At 37.6% G+C, this 26,765-nt stretch overlaps 1 protein-coding gene across 2 annotated transcripts; it reads left to right on the top strand.

Annotated features, from left to right (window-relative positions):
* The first annotated feature begins 640 nt into the window (after positions 1–640).
* On the top strand, positions 641–26,765 carry LOC129005132 (zinc finger protein OZF-like). Of its 2 annotated transcripts, none has more exons than XM_054433949.1 (7): positions 641–782; positions 7,555–7,697; positions 11,861–12,091; positions 18,802–18,983; positions 20,041–20,137; positions 21,966–22,147; positions 23,807–26,765. In XM_054433949.1, the coding sequence occupies exons 1-7, from the start codon at positions 755–757 to the stop codon at positions 24,024–24,026; spliced, it is 1,083 nt and encodes a 360-aa protein (XP_054289924.1). In that variant the 5' UTR covers positions 641–754; the 3' UTR covers positions 24,027–26,765. The 2 variants fall into 2 exon arrangements, with proteins under 2 accessions (XP_054289924.1, XP_054289923.1); XM_054433948.1 differs by having other exon boundaries at positions 7,549–7,697.

Genomic DNA, 26,765 nt, shown 5'->3' with positions numbered 1-26,765 from the left:
ATGTTACAATATAGGGCGAGAAATTACAAACTCCACATGTCCTAGTAGCAAGGTTAGTTTATTTGCACTATTCAAAGCTAATGATAGCAGCAGGGGAGTATGTTTTATCATTGACTATATAACACTACAGTAGTGTTATATAGTCAATGGTTTTATCTATGGCAGCAGGTATAGGATAGTCACGCGCATCGCCGCATCATGGTCATGACAACGAAGATATTGTTGGTACTGTTCTGTAGCCAGACAACTTTTTTGGAATGTTCAACAATGCATTAAATTTTCCTAATTCGAATGCTACTAGCGTACTAGGTACTGTACTTAATTGTTTGTTTCTATTAGTTGTTTGTTCTATTTCTGTAGAATTCATCGGTTCGTATAACTACTAAAATAAATCCTTATTTTCACTTATCACTGAAGTTCAGTGAGTTTAAATACTGATAGAAGTTAATTTACAAGTTTAGTAAGACATATTACGATAAAATGTAAACGAATATTCGTCAAATATTTTTCCTTAAAAATTACATGACTATATCAATTACTTTACATTTTTACAAAGCGGTGATTTTATTTTTAAAAGTGGGAAATTTGCGGCTGTCATGTTTTTTTAAAGCTGTCTGCTCCGAAAAAAGTAAACAAAAGAATCGTTCTCACTTTGTGTCTAATTTTTTCAGACTAAAATGTAAAATTCTCTCGATGTATTTATAATTTTTACTCTCTAATTGTAATATTAGCGTATATATATATAATCGTTTCGATGGCAGATTCTGTTTGTTCTGATAGAGGTAACGTTTATCTGTGATTTTTTCTGTGTGTATAGTGATAATTAGAGCAAGCCACCTTGTATTGACCCGGCAATTAACGATGCTAATTAGCATCCCTGGCCATTTTGTTTTATTTAAGCTATAACGCCTAAAAAGATAAAAATTGATTCAATTATATTTCGATTCTCTAAATAAAAAATTCCAGGTGGAACAATTTATAGGTTATGATTATGTTTTCTTACTACAAATATTTTAATGAATTCTAATTAGCCTACATAAGTTATCACTTAGGGTTTAAGGGTTCAATTTTATACAAGTTATTGTTAGTGGAGACCTATGGCCTAGTACTGAAGATAACTAACTTATGTCATTAATAAAAAAAAGAGAATAAACCTAGTTATTTCTAAAGTATTTACAAAGTAGGCCTATCAGATCCAATTGGTAATTAGCTAGTCTGTTCAAATAAATAGGCCTAGGCTAGGTAGCTACAAGGTAAACTAACTTATCTTAGCTTTTTTCAACTCTTGAAGAAACATTTTAGTGAATTATAAGAATCGGCCTAGCAGCCTATAGGCTAGCAATATTTATTTATTTCAAACACAAGAAATAGCCAACATGACCACTGTAAAACCTAGATCTTAATCCCTATTACCCGCCCTTATTTGGTAACTTAAAGCCGGGTTTACACTATGTAGCAAAACTGCATAGTGCAGATTTGTAGCACTATGTAGCAACTATATAGCAGATTTGTGTAACATCTAGCAATTACCTTATTACCGGTTCTTCATCTTTTACCCCATGGGGGATTGATGGCGTCATTAAATAACATGAAAACACTGTACTAAAATATACATTATTTACAAATTTAAAAACATATTTTTAACACTGAGGCTGTGGACAGGCGTAAGTCAACCCAGGCCTAACAGAGGGTCATCAAAATACTCCTTCAGCGAGTAGTAGGCTTTTCCTTTAAAGTACGTAGTGAGTACCTTAAGGAGTTCCCTTTTGTCGAGAAGTACGATGGAGTTTGGCAACTTATTATATATTGTTAGGGCTCCATTACTAAAGGCCTTCTGAGTCCTTGATAGTCTAACTCTAGGAACATCTATCTAGTTGGTTGCGATGCCTAGTAAGGTGGTGATGTTTTGCAGCTCTGGAAGGAAACTCCTCAATATTATCTATCACATACTTTATACAGGCGAGGATGTAGTGACCAAACACTGTTAGAATTCCCAGCCTGGCAAAGATAGGCTTGCAGTGAGCCAGACGATCGCTGAGAAGGTGATTATTCGTAGAGCTCTCTTTTGGACCAGGATGTCTTCGGTCGTGGGTGCGTGTCCCCACAACAGCACACCATAGCTCACGTGGCAATGAAACATAGAGTGATAGACATTCATCAGGTATTTCTCCGTGACCAGATACCTAAGTTTCAGGAGCAGGCAGCATACCCTTGACAGCTTATTGCAGACCTGATTTGCATGGTCATTCCAGGTTTAGCTTCTGGTCCAGGGTAAAACCTAGCAGCTTCACCGGATCATTGTGAGGAGCATGTTTAGCCAGACTGCAGACAAGAGATTGTGTCTTGGATTGGTTAAGCTGGAAGCCATTGGCCTCAAACCAGTTTGAAGCTTCAATTAAGTGCTGTTCAGCTCCCGCTACAGATTGTTCAACCCGCAGTCCTCGTGACACAAGGGTGGTGTCGTCAGCAAATAATACAACATTTCCTGACTTGTCGAGGTCGTTTATCATAACTAGGAAAAGAATCGGCCCAATTACCGATCCTTGTGGAACTCCATATGCTACTTCTAGAGGTGCTGAAGTTGCCCCCTCGATAGAGACCACCTGTTGCCTACCTGCGAGATATGATCCAATTGTTCCGAGAACAGTGCCACCCACTCCATAACTCTCCAACTTCCTGACCAGTATGGCATGATCGACGCAATCAAATGCACGACTTAGGTCGCACAATGTGAGGGTGACTGTGTGGCAAGCCTCAAATGCCTCACCAACCAAACCTGCAAGCCTCATGACCGCTCCTGTTGTAGACCGGCCTTTACGGAATCCGAATTGACCTTCCGTCAGTAGGTTGTTAGACTCTAGGTGTTCACAAAGCTGCCTGGTCATTAGAGCCTCCAAGACTTTACCGAAGATTGGTAGAATAGATACGGGCCTATAGCTGTTCAATCTATCTCGCTCACCCTTCTTGTAGATGGGGACGGTTCTGGCAATTTTCATGCTGGGGGAAAAACCCCTCTCTTCAAAATGTTGTTCAGGACTAGCGATAGCGGTTGAGAGATTTGTCCTATGACACGTTTTAACCAGGTTGTGGACATTCTGTAAAAGTCAGGGCTGTTTGAGTTTTTGAAACCAGCCACAATTTTCTCTATCTCGGTTGAAGTAGTAGGCTGCCACGAAAAAAGGTTGGTGTGTACATCAACATTCAAAGAAATCTTACTGGAGTCTAAAGATTTCAGACCGGTTACAATGTTGTCTACGGAGTCGATGAAGAACCTATTAAATTGGTCAGGGCTGTGTGGTGATGATTGGGTCACCCGACTGCTTCTTGTGGCCGTTTTGACCACATCCCAAGCTGCTTTGCACTGATTTTTAGCAGAAACAATCATATTTACATTTGCCTCTTTCTTGGCCTCAACAATCTTTTGTTTGTATGCATTTTTAGAGGCTAAGTAGGCTGCTTTGTCCACCTCTTGGTTGTTCTCCCTAAACCTGTCCTTCAGTGCGAGCATGTCCTGCTTTAGCCTAAACAACTCAGGAGTATACCATTTGAGGAAGGATTTTGACCTCGCCACACGAGTTTTGTTGTTGGGCCTATATACCTTAGACTTATATGGGAAGAAAACATCAAATAACTTCCTTATTTCAGAAAAAAACACATCAAAGTCATTGGCATCGTCAATCAGGATGTCAAACCATTTAATCTGACCTAGAGCTACTAAAAATAGGTCTATCATGCTTAGGTCAAGTTTTCTAATGTTAAAAAGATAACTATTATGCCAAGAAATCAAAGGAGGACTCACCACATTTGAAGAAGTCATCCATCTCATCACCACTGCGGAGTGATCTGCGACAAAGTGTTCGACGACACTGGCCTCATAATCCCAGGTGTTCAGGTTTACAGCTATGTTGTCGATGCAGGAGTGGCCCCTCGTTGGTTGTGTTGTCGTGATGAAAAGTCCGAAGGACTTCAGGAGATTGAGCAGGGCAGATCTCTCGGTGCCTTCTCCAATGAAATTTACGTTGAAATCCCCCATCAAGACCAAGTTGGAGAAATTTCTCTCAAGGGAAGCCAGACAGCTCTCCAATTGATTACAAAACACTTTGAAATTCCCACTAGGTGAGTGGTAAACACAGATTGCCGTCACGTTCAGGCTTGGTATGTAAATCGCTACCAGTTCACAATCGAGGTCTGAGCAGAATTGCTCCACATTTAAGACACTAAAATCAAGGCTTGGGTCAATGAACAATGATGCTCCACCACACTTGGAATTTTTTCTGCAGTAAATACTTGCAAGGGATAAATTTGCCACTGTACTGTAGAATTCAGTCTCTTCTGGTACTAACTAATGTTCGCAAACGCCAAGAATGTTTATACCTTCTTCCTCAATGAACACAGTTAATAGGCTCTCCTTACCTCGAATACTTTGTACATTTAAAACACTAATTACAACAGGAGAGCAATTTTCTGGGTCCTCAAGTCTTCTCATGACACGTTCTGGTGGTCTGGCAATCCTGAGTGCTGGACTGTCCTGCCTAAAAAAGATATCGGCGAAGGACGTCGAGATGGAAGGAATTCTCTAACAAGGAAGGAGATTTTTGTTTGGCCAAAAATCAGAGCGTAACACCCTTTCAACACACAGTTCTGCTATTCCCAACTTGAACGATTTGTAGGATTCAGTTCGACACATTCGCAGTTGTGTATATCATTGTCTGCAAGAAAACTTGTTACATATGTAACAATATATAACAATATGTATATATAACAATATATATATAACAATATGTAACAATATATTGTTATACAGGGTGTCCACATTCTGGAAAGTCAGGGATAGTCATGGAAAGTCATGGAAAAAAATTTTGGTCATTGAAAGTCAGGGAAATAGGCAAGAAGTCATGGAAAGTCATGGAAATTTCCAATTATGGATGGATTTGAGGGGACCATTCAATGCTCTAGTCAGCTGTAACCCGGACTGTTGTAGCATTTTTCAGGATTTTTCACAAATGCTCGACAATTCAATTTATTACGGTTGTATTATTTTATGAGTTTTCAGTTTGTTTTAGTTCATTGTTGTACCTATTGAACTCCATTGTTATCTGTTATTACATATTTCAGTATTTTCTGCAAACTAACATGTTCAGGCAGTTATATTTGTGTGTGTATGTTATATAATTTGCGTGTAAAGCTCGTGAGTCATGGAAATCAATGGTAAATGGTCATGGATAGTCATGGAAAGTCATGGAAATTAATGACAAATTTTTTGTGGACACCCTGTTATATAACATTTGCTAGAAGTAGAAAATGTTACTTTTCAAAAGTGCTATATAAGTTAACACTGCTATAGGGCCTATGTAGCAGATCCTGCTATATATATCAAAAAATTTTGCTATCCATCAGGAGTCGGTAAAGATCAAAAGAATGTGCTAACTTACATCTAACATTGCTTTATGTAGCAATGTTATACAAATATTTTTCGTCTAGCATCTGCTATATGTAGCATATTTAGTGTCATCAGTTCACAGTTGTAGCCTCCTGGGTGTGGACGGTTTTGCTCAGCGATCTTTGTTTACAATGGAAGTAATGAAAAGTGTCAGTGCGTGGGATCGGGATTCTATTACAAACTTTAATTGAACTGTTCCGTGGAAAACCGGCGTTGTTGTCAAATGTAAAACGTTTTTGAAGCTACCATTGCCTTATTTTGCGTTTTAATTATGGATCGTCAGCATGATCGTCATCATTAAGGTCCCGTAATAAATATGATAAACTGTACTTTATTTCTTGAAGCAAGAAGGGGTCAAACCTAAAACCTTCGCTTCCGCCTCTGACTTCCTAAATAAATCCTAAGATCACCGTGATAGCTACTATAGCTACTATAGAGCAGTAGGTCTCTTCGGCATTTCAATACGCAATACGAATGAGGTTGTGCTACATATAGCATATAGCACGAGCACCGGAATCACTAAAATTGTCTGTAACTTTTTTGTACCCTATAGCAAAAGTTATATAGCAATGTTATATAGTAAAAGTTATATAAAAATGTTATATAGGTAGCAAAAGTTATATAGCAGGTCTTCCTACATAGTTAGACTTACTCAGGCCTAGCTTATCAAAATTGGAGTAATTCTCTTCGCTGCGAGTTTTTTTTTTTATTTGTAAGGATTTTTTTATTTTAAATTGTGTAGGTTAGGCCTATCTGCAATTTTAAGGCCTTTGAGTTACTTGAGTGTCTCCATTTGTCTGTACCGGTACTGTAGTATGAAGTGGGGCTTAGGTTTATTTAATATGGTGCGGGTTAACACCTAAATCATTTTATAATACTGTATAAGTTAACTTAGATGGATAACTTATTAATTATTATGTATCATTTTTGTTTGGAAACAACCAAATTACTTGCCGGTCTTAGATTTGCAATGTCGAGGTTTCCTTATTTTATGACCCCTAGGTTTAATTATAATTTTCTTAAGTCACATCACTACTCATCTTAAATGCCCTCTTACTTTTAATTTCTGGCTACCGACAGTTATATGGATAAATGACAGTGTTTTGCAGTGAGTAAGCTTACGGTACAGTTAGTGAGTATCATGATAAATATATATATAGCCTAGTCCTATAAGTAAAGTACCACACCTGATTGCTATGGTATTTTTTTATTAGGTAACTTACAGTAAGTTAGGACTCTGTCTATACATTACCGGAAGATGTATTGACAGGAGCTTCTTAATCTTATTGTAGTTGTCGACCACACTTCTCTTTTAATTTACCTCTTTGCTGAGCCAAACATCTGTTTAAGTATTTCATTTTCTGTTTGTTTTAACATTAATTATTTTGCCTTGTTTAAGTTCATCAAGATCCGACGTCCCTCAAGTCCTTGACGTTGCCCTGCTAAGAACCCCTTTATTTGAGATTCTTCTGTAGACTTGACTTTTAATAAAACTTAGCCTAACAAAAGATAAGGGTGTCATATAAGCTAGCTCAAATGTTCCGTAGTTTAGACTAACTACACAGGCTACTTAAAAACACCTTATTTATTTATCTATGGTTACACCATTTAAACAGGATTGACATGCTGACATTATGATACAATGTTGAAAGATTGAAAATATAGATGAACGTAAAGTGATATATGAATGCGAGTGAAAAGTAAAATGATAACATAATTACTTAGCTTAATTAAATTTGCTTCCCTTCTGCCTTTTCTCGTGCTTTTTTACATTTTTTGTTATTTTGCGTCCTTAAACATAAAAATACGCTAACTAGTTTGGCCTCGCTCTTATGATTCTTAGTTCGTACATGAGCTTTTGAAATTCAGTTAGAAGCCTGTGTCTATAACTGACACTAATCCAAAAGTCAATATACCGTAGGCCTAACGTAGAAAAGATCAGAACAGAAACTTCAATAAGTTCAAACTGCTTTTCATATAAAATTGTTTAAATTATCAGTAACTAACTTTGACTTCAATTAAAAATGCCACTTTTGTGTAGAAAAAAAGATTTGGAATGAATGCCAAATAGGTTTAAATAGTTAAACTGAGCTTTTTATTTGTTGCAGAAGCAGAGGTAAGATGTGTACCTCCACCTCGTATGATGCCGGAGAACCAGTTTTTCAACCAAGCCACTTTCAATTTAGCCATGAACCAGTACCGGGCCATGGAGTTCCTTCAACAGCAAAAACAGTACCAGATTAAAGTGGAGCCAGAGGTAAAAAACACAGTAGTGCTATGGTAGGCTATATAATGTCATAGAGAGGAGAAAGATTAGTGTTATCGTGACTAAAAGACCTAGCCTAGATGTTGTGTTTGGCCGTTGACATGGTTTTGTCGTAGCTGACACATCTATCATTCACTGCCGTCATCGGCTCCTCGCTATTCAATTCTGCTTGATGCTGCAGCGGTGTACGCCGTAACTACACGGCACACCTAGCGGTGGATGCCAGAACATATTCTAACTGCAGCACTGCTGTCAGTCTTAACCTATTCTATTTGTCTATGATTGTATACAACTAGCCCAAAATAAGAAGCCCCTAGAAAAAGTTCTTTGACCCCTTCTCCTTAGATAGGCCAATGTTCGACCACATGGGGAGCGAGCTGGCGTAGTGGTTAGAGCGCGGGACTTCAGTCGCTAAGGTCCCGGGTTCGATCCCCGCCAAGTCACCAATGGATTTTATCTAAGTGATAATGCCGCAACCCCTAGGTCTAGCCTGAAGTAATGTGAAAAACAATGAAGTGGCCCTGGGTGCCTTTCTCGATATTCAAGGTGCTTTTGATAATACTGGTACTCCAGCGATTCTTAATGCGGTGAGAGCAAGAGGTTTTCACGGTATAATATGTAGATGGATTGAATCCTTGCTTCACAGTAGGAAGGTTAGGCTCTCACTCCATAATGACACTATCGAGGCAAGAACTACTCGAGGATGCCCTCAGGGGGGGGTTCTCTCTCCCCTCCTTTGGAATCTGGTAGCAGATGACCTTATAAGGACCCTCAATGAAAGTGGGGTTTTCGCCTTAGGTTACGCTGATGATGTTGCAATCCTTGTGGTTGGAAAGTTCCACGAAACCATAACTGACCTTATGAATAGAGCTTTAAGGGTAGTGGACCGTTGGTGCCAGGAAGTTGGGCTCTCTATAAATCCCAGGAAAGTTGTAATGGTACCCTTCACAAGAAGGAGGAAACTGGATGGGATCGGCCCACTAAGACTGCAGGGCACTGTAATAGACCTGCAGAATCAGGTGAAGTATCTTGGTGTAATTTTGGACAGATCACTTCACTGGGGACCACATCTTCAAAAAGTCACTGAGCGTGGCAAATGGTCCCTTATGGCATGCAGGCGGATGGTAAGTGAAAGTGGCACATGGGGGTTACAGCCTAAACTTTTGCACTGGCTGTATGTATCTGTTGTTCGACCCGCCCTTACTTATGGTTCACTTGTGTGGTGGCCAAAGATGGAATCTACTATAGACGTCAAAGCTTTAGCAGGAGTTCAAAGGCTTGCTCTTATAATGATAACTGGGGCAGTAAGCAGCTGTCCTGGAGCGGCTCTAGACTGTCTGCTTGATATGCTACCTATCGACATTTACATCAAGGTGGTAGCAAGTAAAACAGCCCAACGCCTTAGATGCGAAAACTTATGGATAACCTCAGGAAACAATAAAGGGCACTCCAAAATTGTTCAGGTGGTACATAATGATGAATTGGACTTGCCTTCAGATCACATGTCCAAAAAATACTCCTTTGGAAAGCCTTTCAAAGTACTAATACCAGATAGGAAGGATTGGTCTGGCGGAAAAGGACCCATACCCACAGGTGATTTAGAATGCTATACTGATGGTTCTAAGATCAATAATGGGGGCACTGGAGCAGGTGTGCATTGGACAAATGGAGGCACTGGCATTTGTCTTCCAATGGGGGTGTACCCAACTGTTTTTCAAGCAGAGGTCACTGCCATTCTGGTTTGTGCTCGAGAACATCTTAACAAAGATATCAGAGACAAAACAATCAATATCTATACTGATAGTCAAGCGACCTTAAAAGCATTAAACTCTTACGAATTCAACTCCAGGCTCATGTGGGACTGTCCTGCTTCTGTGTCTGAGTTGAGTAGGAGAAATGACCTTACGCTTTGCTGGGTGCCAGGACATTCAGGCATTAAAGGTAATGAAGCTGCAGACAGATTGGCAAATACTGCCTCTGCGACATCAATGATAGGCCCACAACCCTTCTGTGGCATCTCACGAAACAGTGCATGTTCTTCGATTGCGTCATGGGCCAAGGAAAAGCATCGCAAACGCTGGGTCGATGTTCCCCTTCTTAGGGTCAGCAAGCTTACTCTGTTTAGGCCTTCTAAAAAGGTCGCCTCTGACCTCTTGAGACTAGACAGACGAAGAATTAAATTAACTGTTGAACTGATAACAGTGATAACTGGTCATGGAAGATTCAGGAAACATTTACAACGGATGGGCTTATATGATGGTGAACCGATCTGTAGGTACTGTGATAGGTCAGAAGAGACAGCTGATCACTTACTCTTTGATTGTAACGAGCTCTCTGACGCTAGTTTGATAACTCTTGGAAATATGGCTAGAGGTAGATACCTTCCTGAGGATGAACTAATTGGGAAGCTACAGGCATTCATTGGGCGCCTTAACTTGTAGGTCAACAAGAAAGCAATTGTCTGGGGTGCGCAATAATTTGATTTAGGATGAAGTGCTTTAAGGTCTCGACCTGCCCCTGTTAGATAAGATAAGATAAGATCCCAGGCTCGTGCCTAGCGTCCTAGGACAAAAAAAAAATGTTCGACCACATAGGTATATGTTCTAAGTTATTGTTATAGTGTATTTGAAATAGAATATCTTTCAGTTTTTGAGATAATTATCTACAAAACTATTGCAACCCTTTGAAACCAATATTGTTGCTAAAGTATTACAGGAAAATCTGGTGGGGACAGTATATTGTTGCCAATGTAACCTTAGGTGACACCAGAGAAGTGAGGTACAGAGGAAACTTGTTTGGTACAACCTTGCACTTTCAGCTCTAAATATGTTGTGCCGGATATATATAAATTCAAATTTTTTTTAAATTGTCATCTTAAAAACTACACATTCTAGTCTGCTGCAGAACAAAGAATAATATGGCATAAAGATTTTACAAGTTTGTTTAACACGTTTGCTACTGCAATAGTACAATTTTTTTCTATTTCTGACGTACAACTGCGTCACTTGGTCTATCTTGGCATTATCCTTACATAGATGTTGCTTTTATATTTGTTCAGTTATAAACTGTTCTTGAATAATCTGTTTTTTTTACTTACTTTCACCTCAAAACACAAAAAAAATTAACTGTCGCATATATGCGGCGTTTAGGCTATTTCAAGAAAACTATGATAATTTTCACTATTGTCTTCCCTGTAGACCGTGCGTCGCAAATATGCGACATTACAAAAGGTTATAAAAAATACAAAAAAACAAGAATAAATTATTTACAAACACTATTGCAGCGTATTACAATGTAAATGATCACTGTTTTACAGGTTTTCGCCCGTGGTCTGTGTGTACTGTTAACCAAGTGACAGCTGGTCTATGTGTAAGATTCAAATGTATACCTCAGTCTGTGGCAATGACTGCGGCGTCGCATATATGTGATGCTCAGTAGCGAACTTGTTAAACCTAATTATGATTATTGTTGTAAAGGTGGTTTCTTAAAATGTTAATAGAACATTTTATGGCTATACTTGTGATAAGCTAGGAAGAGCCCGAGCAGCGAGCACTGTACAGGGTCTTATTTATTTATTTATTTATTTCCCACGGTTTACACCAGTTTACAAGAATGGATACAATGTTGTGGATGGCAAAAATCATGCAGTGAAGTGGTATACAGTACAATGAAGTAGCACAGTGAGTGGTAACAGCAAGAACATAGGTACTATACTAAATAACAATTAACAAGTAATAAGTAAATAGATGCTATATAATTAACAATCTTAAATAACAATAACAATAACAAAAATAACAAAAGCGACAAAGAATAACAATAACAATAAAAATTAGAAGCAGTGAAGATAGTTTAGATAGTGTAGATAGTGGGTCTTCCCCCACCATGAGCGTTTTAGTACATGAGGGTAAGGAGGGCAGTGTTGGATTTTGCCCTAGACACTCAGTGACTAGTGTTATGCACCACTTATGTGTACTGTTGAATGTTTCCTGTTTACCTTACTTCTCTGTGGCACTACTGAAACATTTAAGCCAAAGCAAAAAAAAATACTCTTAGGTCCTTAGTTACTTTTCTACTAATTATAAGACAATTTTCCAATTACAGCTGGGCTTTTTCCACCTAGGCTATGTATTTTATTCAATTCCCAAAATTTCCAGATGAGTTTTTACAACTGCCAAAACGAGGAGAGTGAAGATGAAAGCAGTAGTGACAAATCCGACCGCAACTCTCCCACTGCCTTGACAATCGACGAACAACCGCCCTCCATTGATACCAACAGTACAAAGAAAACACAAATATGCAACGTGTGTGGCAAGATCCTGTCTTCCCCATCGTCCTATTATGTCCACATGAAAATGCACTCAGAGAACAAGCCGTTTGCCTGCACCGTAAGTAGGCCTAACCAAGAACTATTTTCCATGTTCAAATATTTTATTTCATGTTATAAATTTCGATAAACTTTTTAATAGGCCTACATAGGCCTTTGGTAGAAATTCTTGATTACACTATTAATCTCAGAAGATTATCATACCCATTAATACAAACAAAACGTATGGGAGAAAATTTGTCTGGTAAATTCATACTGCAAGTTTTAAGCAAGTATCAACTCATGAATGTGACATACAAAGTGGCTAATTTTTACTAAACCCAAATTTTCTTGATCTTTGGGAAGCTTTGTAACAGTTGGAGTGGAGTGCCTGTCTGACTAGGAAGTAGGGTCTTTTAATTGGCCCAACTAAATTTATTCCAAAACTACAGTCACAAAGGCAGTCTCCCACAGTGTGTTTCTTGTGTGTTAAAGAAGTTGATGTTCTATTTTATCCTTGCATATGTCTGTTTATATTGGCCTCCGGCCTGTGCATAGAACTTATCAAAGAAAGCAAAGAGTTAGCTGATACAATACAAGGATGAACTTTACTGATAAATAGTGGCGTCTCCTGGATACAAGCCCACAACATTGCTGCCTTTGATTCATTGCCTGTTGTGCTATCATATGAACCACCAAATCACCGACCTAGTATTATAACCAGCTATAGGCCTATTGTATAAGACTTTATTTTTAAAACAATACTAATATTTGTGATAGATATTTTAGTAATGTAACATTTTAATGCAGTAGCTCAAATTTACTTTATTTAATCACAATAACTGAATCATCATATAAACAAAAACAACTGAACAGAACATATGTAAATTAACAAATATAGTAGAAGCCAGTACATTTGGAATGGACACATCAATCCTCCCCCTTAAATTTAGAAGGTAACATGTGGTTGATATGCCGCCTCCATATAGATCCATCATCCATTTCAAGAACGTAAATTAACTGTCCATCCTTGCTCTTTACTTTACCAAACATCCACTTGTTTTTCTTGTCTCTGAAATCATAAGCTTGAACTCTTTCCCCCTTTTTAAAGTCTCTTATTCCCTTTGCGCATTTAAAGTCACTGTTTGATGGTGTGTTATTTGTTATCATCAAATCTAGTCTGGTTCTCACATTTCTCTGAAACATTAGGAAGTAAGAATTTGATCCAGTGGAGTTTCTTGATTGTCTCATTTGCATCAAGAATCTCTGTAACTTAATTTCCATATTCCCTCCTTCATCTTTCATGGCTTGTAGACCTTTCTTTATAGTTTGGACAAATCTCTCCGCTTGACCGTTGGAAGAAGGGTGGAATGGAGCACTTGTCTTGTGTAACACACCGTAGTTTTTCAAAAATGTTTCAAAAGTATGTCCACAAAATTGTCTGCCATTATCTGACACTAAAGTAAGTGGAATTCCAAATGTAGAAAATAATCGTCTTAATTTTGTGACACACCAATCAGAAGAAGTATTTTTTGTTTGAAATACCTCGACCCATTTTGTGTAAGCGTCAACGACAATAAAAAAATAATTGTTTCCAAAACAAGGCCCAGCAAAATCTATATGTATTCTTTGCCAGGGACCATCAGGGGTTTGCCATGGATGAGGAGTCGTTTGAGGTGGTTTGTTTTGTTTTAAACAACATTGTTTACAAGTCTTAGCCAGATTTTCAATATCATGATCGATGCCTTGCCAATAGCAGTAGCTTCTCGCTAAAGCCTTCATTTTAACTATTCACAAGTGACCAAAATGAATTTCTGTAAGTACTTTTGATTTCAAATTTTTTGGAACGACAACTCTATTACCTTTAAATAAACATCCGTCTTGTAATGTAAATTCATAATCATTGTATCCAAGATTCTCAAGGCTCTTTCCTTCTTCTAAATGTTGAATGATGGTTTTAAGGTGTTCTTCCTTCAGTGATTCATCTGCAATCTGTTGTTTTGTAACTGGGAGTGTTTCTAATTGGTTGATTTGAAAGACAGAATAATCATCAATTGAGTTTGGTAGCGACTTTTCATGTGGAAATCTCGACAAAAAGTCTGCATTGCCGTGTTTTTCTGTTCCTCTAAATTCAACTGTATAGTCAAACCCTGAAAGAAAATGAGCGTAATTGAAGATTCTAGTTGCTGCCATAGTAGGTAATGTCTTTTGAGGATCGAATATGGACACAAGGGGTTTATGATCGGTTATCAAGACAAACTTTCGTCCATATATGTATGGAAAGAATTTTTTTATTCCAAAATAAATAGCTGCAGCTTCTTTATCAATCTGACTGTATTTTACTTCACTTTTTGTCAGAGTGCGTGATGCAAATGCAATAGGTTTTTCTGTACCATTTCCTAGTCTGTGAGAAAGAACTGCTCCGAGTCCTACAGGTGATGCATCTGTTGCAAGAGTAACCGTCAGATTGGGGTCAAAATGAGTTAAAATTTGTTCACTTGTTATTTCTTCTTTGACTTTTTGAAAGCTATTTTCACAATCAGAGCTCCAGATGAACTTAGCATTCTTTGTAAGTAATCTTGTCAAAGGATATACTTTAGTTGAGTAGTTTTGTATAAATTTGCTGTAGTACGTGGCCAAGCCTAAAAATGTCTTCAATTCACTTACATTTGTAGGTCTTCTAGCATTTTGAATCCCTACAGTTTTCTCAGGACTTTTGTGTAGACCTTTTTCATGAACCGCAGGGGGCTCACGCTTGCGTGGGTTCGTGGCCTGGGCGACCACGCGGACCCTAGCTCTCCCAGAGGGGAGGTAACTGCCCGGTGTCAGACCCGGCACTTCAGGTAGACCACAGTTATGGACGACTGGTAAGCGCCAGCCCCTTAGGGGGAGCCTCCAGTGACATTCCCTCCATTCAGGGTGTGGGGGGTGTTTAGCTCTCAGTGACGCCGTTAATTCCGCCTCTCCTCATCTACCTGTAACTGTGGTTGTGACTGAGTCCTACCTGTTGTGTTCGACTGACATTTTGTGAGGCATATCCTCGACTTTGGAAGTAGCCTCGTCCTGGGAGGTGAAATACCTAGCCCCCAGAGGGGAGGTAAATGCTCCGTGTTGGTATCGGCATTTTCAAGTTGGCCACAGACATGGTCGACTGGGCATCGGGTCCCAGTGACATTCCTTTATCCAGGATGGAGGGGTGTTTAGCTCTAGGAGAGATGGAAGTACATCATAATCTCTAACCTACCTGTGTCTGTGGTTCTTTGGGCTTTGGCCTGCTTGTTGTGTGCGACCAGCATTCAGTGGGCAAATCCTCGACTTTGGAAGTAACCTTTCCTGGAGGTGAAAACGGGCAAGTACCCGCAGCTCACGGGGACACTCAAGGGCAACGTAACTTTCCGCAGTGTGAGGGCAACGGTTTGTAGGTACTTATGCAAACCTATCCCTGTCTCTGAGCACGGACGGTATGGTTATCTTGAGTGTGGGGGGTTCTTCCCGGAACCTCAATTGAGTCAAGGGTGTCGCCACCTCTGGTGGATAGGTTCATCCGGGTGGGTCTCACTTCTATACCTGCCTCCTTTTGGGAAACCCTGATGGCCTGGCAGTGATGTTGGGTCTGACGGGCAAACGAAGTAGATCGGGTGCTGGGTCCGAGCCCGCCAGGGGTATCTGGGGATCTATCGCTCTGGATATCTCTGGTTCCCAGCAATGGGTCAGGCCTCGATCGGGCAGCGGTGTAAATGGGAGGTTGGGGTTCCCCCCGTCAGCGTGCTGATGGTCCCCTTCCTCCTGGCTATTGATGGCGGGTTCTGCCTGTCAGGGATTAGATAGGTCCCGAGTGTTGCTTGCACTAAATGCGTCGGGGCGCTCTACTATGGACCTCTAGGTTCCGACCTAGTGGAACCCAGGTGGAGTGACGCTTAAACAAGCAGCCGGAATCCCTGGTTAGGATTGAGGGGCAACCCTCTTTCCGAAGGGTCTGCTTCGGCAGCCGGCGAGCCTGATGACCTTAAGCCATCCGCCCATGATGTGCTAAAGGTTGATGCGTAAGCTTCGGCCTACATCAGGGGGCCCGGGTATGTCCTGAAGGATAGGTACCGGGTAAGCAGTCAGGGGGCTTCGGCTCTCATGACAACAAATGTAAATGTAAATGTAGACCTTTTTCATCAATAATGTGCCCGAGGTATTTGATACTTTTTTCAAAAAACTTACATTTGTCTCCATTCAAATGTAAGTTGTGCTTCTGTAGAACTTCTAATACCTTCTCTAATCTCAGAAGAGTTTCTTCGTAAGTTGACCCCTGGACTAAAATGTCGTGGAAAAAACATTGTACGCCATCCATACCTTGTAGTAAGGAATCCATGAATTTTTGCCACAGGGAAGGAGCAACCTTAACCCCAAACATCAGTCTATTTACTTTGAACAACCCTTTATGAGTACTTAGTGTTTGCATTTTGCTACTCTCTTCATCCATTTTCATATGTAAATAAGCATTGCTTATATCAAGAGAACAGAAGTATTTGCCTCCACTCATTGTAGAAAAAATGTCTTCAATCCTCGGAATTGGGTATTTCTCGTCTTTCACGACTTTGTTCAAAGTAACTTTAAAATCAGCGCAGATACGAATGTCACCATTGGGTTTTATGACAGGTACAATAGGCGTTCCCCATTCCGAGTTGTCTACCTTGGTGATAATCTTTTGGGTTTCCAGACGGCTGAGTTCATTTTCAACTTTTGTCCTTATGGCATATGGAACCTGTCTGGCCCTTATGTATATAGGTCTTGAGTTGTCCTTCAAGTTAAGTTTTGCTTCAAAGTTTGGAATACACCCTATGTTTTAGTCAAATAAACATTCATATTTTGCAAGTAATGAATCCAGCTCCGGCTTCCTTGTTTCATTCATGTGTATAGATTTGTATAGATTTTATTTCTCCCCAGTCTAGTTTTATTTCTCTCATCCATTCACGCCCAAAAATCCTATCGACATGTTGATTAATGACAAAGATTTTTCCCATGAAACACTGTCCCTTATAGTCACATTTTACGTATGTTACCCCCTTAGGTTTTATGATCTCCCCTGTGTAGGTGCGCAGCTCTACACCAGTCTTGTAAAGTCTTTTGGAAGGAATTAGTCTTTTGTAGTCTTCATAAGAAATCGATGTAAGTGATGCTCCAGTATCCAACTCAAAAGTAACGTTTTTACCTTCCAATTTTATATCAATGTGAAATTTGTCATCTCTCTTTTTGTCAGACAGTAAATTAATTTCATGGATATTGTCTTCAGAAATGTCATTATTTTCAGTGTAATGAACTTGCCCTTTACTGTTTTTATGTTTACTAAGGCATACTCTTGAAATGTGTCCGATCTTTCCACAGGTGTTACAGGTTTCATCAATCATTGGACAAACATTCGCTCTATGGTATATATTCCCACATCGGTAGCATTTTCCTTTTAGTGTCTCAAAATCTGTTACACGAAATTTATTACCTGTACGATTTATAAGATTTATAAGATCCTGTGTTGTATGATTTTGTTCTAGGTCTGTGAATTTTTTCATTGGATGTAATATTATTTTTAGCTTTAAACTTTACTTGATTTATGTCTACGTTTCCACTCTTTTGACATATCAAAGTACTTTCAAATTTTGAAAGTTCCATCGTAGTAGCTGTGTTAAGAATTTCTACAAATCGTTTGTGGTCACATTTCTGTAAAAGCTGAGTTTTAATGTCTTTGTCATTAAGTCCACGTATGAGTTGTAGTCGTAAAAGCATGTCTAATACAGATTTTCCACAAGCTTCGCAATTGAATTTACAATTAGTTGACAACCTTTTTAGTTCTGTAGCAAAGTTTGAAATAGATTCTCCTTCTTCCTGTATTCGACCAATAAATGTGTGTTGTAAAGCCAAAATACTTTTTTTAGGATCTAGAAAGTTGTCAAGCAAGGTCACAAGCTCCCCATACTCTTTATTTATAGGATTGTCTGGTGTACACAGGTCGTATAGTTTCTGATGTAGAAGAGGTGTCAAGGCATGTAAAAGTGTAAAAGTTTTAACTTAGGATCATTTATACCTTTTAAAGTCATAAAAACCTCCAGTCTTCTGGCAAAATTAGAAAAGTTTTCCCTTTCATCGTAAGGAGTAAAGCTCAAATTTGAAGTAGGAAGAACTGGAATCGGTGTATTAGCTTGTAGATTTTCAGTGGTGCAACTATTTTGATTGGGAATATGTTGAATACTTGGCATATGAAGTAATTGGGCATCCAATAATCTTGCTTTTGTATCAATCAGCATGTTTTCAATACTTTCCCTGTAAGTTAGCTCGTTTTCTAAATCTTCTTCTTCTGTATAGAAGTCGATCTTGTCTTGAATTAGGTCATACTTTGATTTAATCTCAGCTAACAAATCAAGTCTAGTTTGGATTTCATTGATAGAATATGATCCTTTGTCCACATACTTCTTTACATTTCCAAGCTGAAACTTGACTGTTCTTCGCAATGATTTCAATTTCTTAACTTTATTTACATCTTCTGCTATTTTTTCTAAATCTTCCATTATTCTCGTCGCCATTGATAGATATTTTAGTAATGTAACATTTTAATGCAGTAGCTCAAATTTACTTTATTTAATCACAATAACTGAATCATCATATAAACAAAAACAACTGAACAGAACATATGTAAATTAACAAATATAGTATAAGCCAGTACATTTGGAATGGACACATCAATTTGTATCAGGTAAGTCAAGACTGTAACATTTTTTACTTGTTTAACTAAACTTATTTCCATCCCCTCAGATGTGCGAGGCTAGTTTCTGCCGTAAGCCGTACTTGGAGGTGCACATGCGCACGCACACAGGAGAGAGACCTTACCAATGTGAGATCTGCCAGAAACGCTTCACCCAGAAGAGCAGTCTCAACACGCACAAACGTGTACACACTGGTGAACGTCCATACTCTTGCGATATTTGCAATAAAAGGTAATATAAACAGATTTGTAAATATGATGTAGGCTAAGGTGTTATTTTTGGGAGATGTATAATTTACACTTTATAAGCCTTGGATATATAGGGTGATTTTTTTATTGGTGCGGTTTTTAAAACTAAATAAAAAAATGAAAAACAACCTGCATTGACATAAAAATGCATTTATTTGAACTACAGTGTCATGACATTAACGTTTAAAAATGATTTCTGGCATATGGGCTCCATTCCGTTCGCGTAGAAACCCAATCGAGATGTCCAATTTTCGAATACTCTTTCCAGCAGCTGTGGTTGAATTCCGCCAATAACTCGACGAATGTTAGCTTCCAAGTCATTTAAAATTTGTGGCTTGTCAGCGTATACTTGAGACTTAACATATCCCCACAGAAAGAAGTCTTGTTGGCGTGATATCAAACGACCGTGGGGGCCAGTTGACACTACCTCTAAATGAGATGATACGTTCACCAAATGTTTCTGCCAAGAGGCCAATTGTGTCGTTTGCCGTGTGGCACGTCGCGCCGTCTTGTTGGAACCAGACATTTTCTAAATCCACTTAAAGTTCGTTTAGCTGAGGAACGAAAAAGTCCCGTAACATTGCCCGATAGTGTTGAAACTTTAAATGACTTGGAAGCTAACATTCGTCGAGTTATTGGCGGAATTCAACCACAGCTGCTGGAAAGAGTATTCGAAAATTGGACTTCTCGATTGGGCTTTCTACGCGAACGGAATGGAGCCCATATGCCAGAAATCATTTTTAAACGTTAATGTCATGGCACTGTAGTTCAAATTAATGCATTTTTATGTCAATGCAGGTTGTTTTTCATTTTTTATTTAGTTTTAAAAAACGCATTAATAAAAAAATCACCCTTTACTAGAGCTTGCGTCTCCCAGCCTAATGTCCGACAAACAGAATAACAAAAAAGCTACAGTTAATAATACCATTTATATCCCCCCCCACCCCCCAACTGCATTCAAAGGGTTAAAATACAGACTCTAGTGAGTCGATGTTGTATAAATACAATGTAATCCAATGCTACAACATACTGTTTCTCAGATTCGCTGTGAAGAGTTATGTCAACACCCATCGCCTCAGCCATGTGGGGGATCGTCCTTTGGCGTGTGACCGGTGTAGCGTTGTCTTCACCTCTAAGGTAAACTTACCTTCACATATTCAGTAAAAGGCTGTTAGATTAATGCACAATTTTCCCCACTCACAGTTATAGCATAGACTAAGCAACACAAGTAGATTCCTCATCGCATTGTAAATTTTGAAGCTTGTTTTTTGTGTCTAGTTCATGTACGTACTCACTAATCGCTGGGGTAGACAAAATTTTGTTTCTATTATTTTAGGGTTATTTTCATGATTTGTGCTTTACTGTTTGGATATATAACTAGGAGACCAGTTATTGTTTATGATTAGGCCTATATCATTTTATTTGGTTAAATGAGGTTTTAAATTACTGAAATAAAAAGAAACAAATTGTAAACAAAACACAATCTCTACAGTTGGACGTACAGAACTAACAATAAAATTGGCTTCAGCTGTTCCATAAGGATGACAAATCTGCTAGAATCAAGAATCAAGAATCAAGAATTTTTATTCATCGATAAATGCTATGTACAACACATGCAATGGATGAACGTCATAATAGTAGCCTAAAGTTTACAGGCAATAAGGCTAAATAAATATAGACAATAAAATATAAACAAGTGCAGAGTACATGCAAAAAGTATCACAGTCATCTTAAAAATAAAATACTGAAGTTTATAAAAAACATAGGTATGCAAAGACTAGAGCAAACATGAAAACAGGTGCAATGTGTATACAATAAATGCAGTGTGTTTAAAATAAGTTAGAAAAAAAAACATAGCAGGGGCAAGAAAAGAGTATTAATGCACAATTTTCCCCACTCACAGTTATAGCATAGACTAAGCAACACAAGTAGATTCCTCATCGCATTGTAAATTTTGAAGCTTGTTAGAAAAAAGCTTCAAAATTATGAATAAGCAGGGGCATTTTATGAATAAGCTAAGGGAGTATGTTATGGTTTTTTAGTTAATTCAAAAATTCACGTATTTTACAGTCATCTATAGCCTAGTAGGCCTATATTTAAATATCTCAAACAGTCGGCAATAGAAACTGAGTCTATTAGATTACTTACTTAATCTATAGCCCTACTATCCGTAGCCCCCTTGTCCTGTCTAAAATTAGGTTGGATAAAGAAAACAAAACATCAAATAAAAAATGGAAAATAGCAACTACCAATCACACAGCTGGGAAATAGCAACTACCAATCACACAGCCAGCGAGAACTCGTATCACTCACAGACAACCTGTGAGCTGTGAACGCATGTGATATTTTTTCAGTTACATATTGTAATGTTGTTGTACTATTTGACAAAATAAAAACTTAAATTATTTTATTTGATTTTACAGATATAAATGTAGGGATGTGTGTTGAACATCAATGATTCTTGCATTTCCTTGTACATATTCCCTAGGCACGCACTCTCGTAAAGTAAAGTGTTTCTCATTTTCACAAATTAGCCACTTACTAATTCGTAATAACTCCCATTTGAGAACACCATCCCATTCAAAAACTTCTTGCTTGCAATCCAATCAAATTGTGTAACACTCTACCCCTTCAAATCAAGTCCAAATCAGACCCGAGGTGGTTGGTGAGACAATTAGCCTTAAGTCATGAATGGTGAGAAAATTTACTAGAGTGTCTGATCATTTTTTGGCGATTTAAAGTCATTAAAAAATTTTTATTTAAAATGTTCAGTCAAAATTCATTTTGGTATGTTGGCTAAAGCAGTGTATATTATCAATTTGGTTGATGAAACAAGTTATGGAAATTAAATTAGACCATTGCAAAGATAATTAAATTAGAAAGTAAAAACCATTTTTCAACATACAACAGAATAACTTGACATTACTGCTGGTATTTTAACCAATGATCTGGATGTACTGTGCAGGTTCACTACACGGAACACATGCGGACTCACGCAGCCAGACACATGTTCGGCTGTAATGTCTGCGGCCGCACCTTCGCCAAGGACAGCTACCTCATCCGTCACCACAACAGGGTGCACCGCGGCGACGGAGCCGTACCCATGGCTGTACCTGCGGAACTCAACATGGCCGGGTTTGATATGAGGTACGACATTGCTACACTTTATATCTATGAGGGTTGTCTGCAAGATAAGTTCTCCATCAAGCTATCATGGCAGTCAAGCTAGTTCAAAACTAAGAACAATTTCTATTTCCTTAATTTATCCACTAAAATTCTAGTTGGTTACCACCCAATTGGGACGGTTATTCTCTTCATAGTAAAAAAAAATTTTGTGAAAAAAATCAACACGCACACAAAGTATTTAATGTGAAGAGAGTTCTGTGGTCTCAGACATCAACCGCTATTGATGTCCATCACCAGTATACTGATATGAGTGGAGTAAAGTGTTAGGATGTAGAAAAAGTGTTCAAAAAACGAGAGAGGTAATCAAATTAATAGGGAACGTCTCTGTAACGCTATAGTCAGCCCTGGAATTTTTCCCTTTATGTAAATTGTGGTTTTAAAAATAATGGAAAACTTATGATTTTGACATAACTTTTTGAACGATTTTGACTGAAATTTAGGGGGTTATAGTCCATTTAACCTTGAACAAATTGGCACAACCCCTAATGCTGTAAAAAGTACAGTTCAAAAGTTATTGCATTTGTTATGATTTATCTGATAAAAACCTATAAGTTATGCTCTGGTTGCTGGTACCTTCTAAAACCCTTCCAGGGCTAAATTAAATGGAGGGCTGGAGCTTAATTATTTTTTGCCAAAAATTAAAAGCTAAAGTGGTTGTGTTTTGTACTTATTTCACTTGAAATAATTCATGGATCATAAAAGGATTTTCCTTAGGGCTGAACTAATTTTTGTACTAAAGTTATGAAGAAAATAAAATTTGATTTGACGGATATATCCGTCTTTGGCCCACAAAAAACATAAGGTGGACGGATATATCCGTCTGCAGCCCTCAGTGATAATTACAAAATATGAACACTGCCAATAATCTTGAGTATTCTTGTGGGCGGCAGACGGATATATCCGTCAACCTTAGGCTATTCCTTCCCTTCATTTTTTTCATAAAAATGTACCTATCATTCTGAAGTAAATCTAAACCATTCAGTTCCGCTCCCATGTCCTCAATCCCTTTCCCCGCCAAGACTTCCACTACGTAAAGACCGTTCTTCAGGTACATCATATCTATCACATTACATACTATTATTTTCACTGTCAAGTATAAAACCCCCTTCAGACATACTTTTATTAAGCATCTCGATAACATCTTCAAATTTCAGATCGTTTGCATTAGTAACTTTAGCTCAATAACATAAAAATAAAGTAGAAAACACAAAATGTAAACATCACTCACTAACAACCATGTGTGAAGTGACAGCAATATTTACTTACGCACACTCTATGGTGCAAAATAGCCGAAACAGCTGCAGCAATTATTATTGCCAACAACAAAAACAAAATAACCCATTTATAATGCAATGTTTTTACCCTATTATAAACATAGTATATCAATTCGTTTTTTGGACGGATATATCCATCTTTATTCTTTATCCCAGAAAAGAAATTTCTCGGGGCAGATATATCAGTTTTCAGCCCGGAAAGTAAATAAAGATTGACGGATATATCCGTCCATAGCCCTGGAAGGGTTAAGTTTTTTTTTTTGTTTGACTTCAATGTAAAGCATATGGTGAAAGTATGGCCAAAACCTTCATTTCTATTGAAATAATCTATTTCTTTTTCTTTCAGAATGAGAACCAATGCAGAAGAAATCAGGTTACAAGATATTTTTAGGATGAAGCCAATGCAAGACCTCGGAATCCCAGATTACCTCAGAATGAATCCCGAGACAGAAATAGTTCCATCGGTGCAATGCTTCAAAGTCAGAGAGAGTATGGTTGAAGAGAAACCAGTTGTTGAATGCTTCCGGGTGAAAATCAATCCTGAGAGGAAAGTTGCCGCAGAATGAAATAATATTGATAAGCTAAATGGAAACATAGGGTTCTCATTGTAGTTTAAATGCTTGCTGGAGTGTCAAAAGTAAGTAAATGGCTTAAGTGAAGATGTACTTTATACAGGAAAAGTAGTGTGTGCTATCTTTCTTTTTTTATAATTTGGGATCAGCTTGTTTTTTTTCTTTTTGTTCCATAAGCTAGCTTACCATTTAATTTATGTAGGTCCATAGCTTCAAAGTTATATTTAGTTGATTATTTATTTAGAGCTACTAATACTGATATTTTAGTTTTATACAGAAGAACAACAGTAAGAGAGTAAGGTAAAAGATTCTAGTCAAAGCAACTATTCGTTGTGTAAAACTAATGACTGATAAATTACTCTATACCAATGTATATACTATATATAAATTTAGTGTTTGTAGTTAATGTACTAACAGTAAGGGAATTTATTGTTGTAATATATCTTATGTATATTGTCAAAAAATATTTTTGTGGAATGAATACTGATTATTGTATTTTAGTAATATAACTTTTGTTCACAATGAATAATGACAGTCAAAGAGTTTTTATCATTTCAATTTTTGTATTTCTATCGAGCCTAGTTAGAGTCAGTAAACTAAAAACTAAACTCAGGCATATAATTCCTGATTTTGCAAAAACAAATTCTGTGACCGCAATCATTGACTTTTGGATACTGATGTTCCATTAATAGAGTAGATTCCCTCTTATCCGAACACCTTTTAACCGGACTACACTGGACAAGAAGTGGAAAATATTTAAACAACTGTTCTTGTGGGAAAGATTTCAGACCAGTGATCACGTTTCTAAATGTAATGTTCTTGTAAGTAAAATATTTTGATTAGTTCTCGTGTTATTCCAAATTTTTAGGGATGTCGGTTTAGCCGGAAAACCCATTATCCGGACTTGCCCTTGGTCCCGAGTAGTCCGGATAAGAGGGAGTCTACTGTAGTCCAGGGTGCAATTGAGCGTGCCCATGTTTCTCAGGAACTTCCTATTTTTGATATTTTGTGAAATTTGTACTTAGAAATCAGACAAGTTTTACTGTGAATAACTTCCTTGATGGTGAATTAATTTTAATATTTCAACCCTTTAAGCCTCATAGTCATTAGAAACCATAAACAACACGACTAATCCATTTATGGCAGTATAGTTTAAAAAAATGGTCAACAACTGTGCTTGACGAGGCAATTTGGAACCAATAAGGTTGAATGTTAGGTTTGAAGTAATAATGTTAGGTTCGATCATTGCATTCATAAGATGCTGGAAACATTAAAATAGGCTTAATCAAATTACCCTCTTGGTTTAAAGGGTTAATTAACGTCCATAGTAAGCCTAGAAGCAGTTTCTATTCAAACTTGATTATTGACACATTTTGGATTTTTTGCTTTTATTTTATACCAGTGATGTACAAACTATCAAAATATTCAAAGACCATGCTGGCAATTGAAAGTACTGTATTGTTTTATATCATGAATTACTATACAAATGTGCTAGGGACTTAAGTGGCATCAGCTCATTAGCAGCGATTATGGTGGCTTTTCCTCCATTAGCTTGGAATAATTTTAGTTTCAAAGTTGCTCACTAGTTCAAGTGATCAAGTTTATTCAAGTCGCTACAAATTCTACGGTTAGTACAGCTGGGAATCAAACCGATTAAGACGACGTGAAGTTGGTCAAACAGATTGCAAAGTTTTAAATCGCTTCTGTTAACATTAATGTGATTGATACAGGGGAGTGATTGGTCTAGTTGTAGAGTGCAGGACTTTGGTCCCTGAAGTCACAGGTTCAAATCCCGCCAAATCAATTGGATTTTATTCCAGTGATTTTTAAAAGTGATAATGCCCCTAGGCCTAGCCTGAAGTAATGTGAAAAACAATACTGGGCTTGGGCCTAGCATCCTAGAACAGAAAAAATATATTATATAAGCTAAAACATCAAAGTCATATTCCCAAGCTTATTTATAGTTTGACTTGAAGTAACAGTAGTTATTATTTTGTGTAACTAGTGTGCGAAGTGGCACTTTACTACACATGAGAGAAATATTCACAAACAAGCCGCAGGCAATGTTGAAAGTTTCTCGAGTGCAGCAAAGGCACTTTGCACTTGCGTTACACATTATATTTTTCCTACGGTTACTATAAAGCATATAAATAATTAGTCTTTCATACACTATACAAAACGTTTTTAGGTTAGGTTAAATCGAAGCGTTGAAAGAAATGCGAAACGCTGCACCAGACTTACAGTATGTATTTAAAATTGTATCCAATGTATTGTATTTTATATAAGGATTTAAAGTTCACAAATATTGTAAAAGCAATCACTGTAATCTACAAAAATAAAAAATGAGTAGAATTTTCAAGAGAATTGATTTTATGAGATATTTTGATTAATAAGTAATATAATATATTCAATACACCATTTCATCTTCTACAAAATGGAAATAACCAGTTCTTAAAATTTACTCATGCAAATATTACGAAATATTTGATAAGCAATTAGATTTTGGTATTAAGTAATATTATTATTATTATTATTTATGACTATGTTGCCCGGTAAAATGTATTTATTTTATGGTATATAATCTTGGGATAATTCTTTATATTATTCTTACTATTGCCAAATACAGTATGAGCTAAGACTCATGATATTTTCTCTAGTCAATATTAATATTGTTGAATTTTAGTTTCTTTATTATTAGTTTGTTATTGATGTTTAAGTTGTGTTGCTATTTAA

Source organism: Macrosteles quadrilineatus, unplaced genomic scaffold, assembly GCF_028750875.1.
Source record: "Macrosteles quadrilineatus isolate MER2022 unplaced genomic scaffold, UCM_ALF_1.0 Scaffold_16__1_contigs__length_3527350, whole genome shotgun sequence".
Classification (NCBI taxonomy): Eukaryota; Metazoa; Arthropoda; class Insecta; order Hemiptera; family Cicadellidae; genus Macrosteles; species Macrosteles quadrilineatus.
This window is presented reverse-complemented; position numbering and strand designations above follow the sequence as displayed.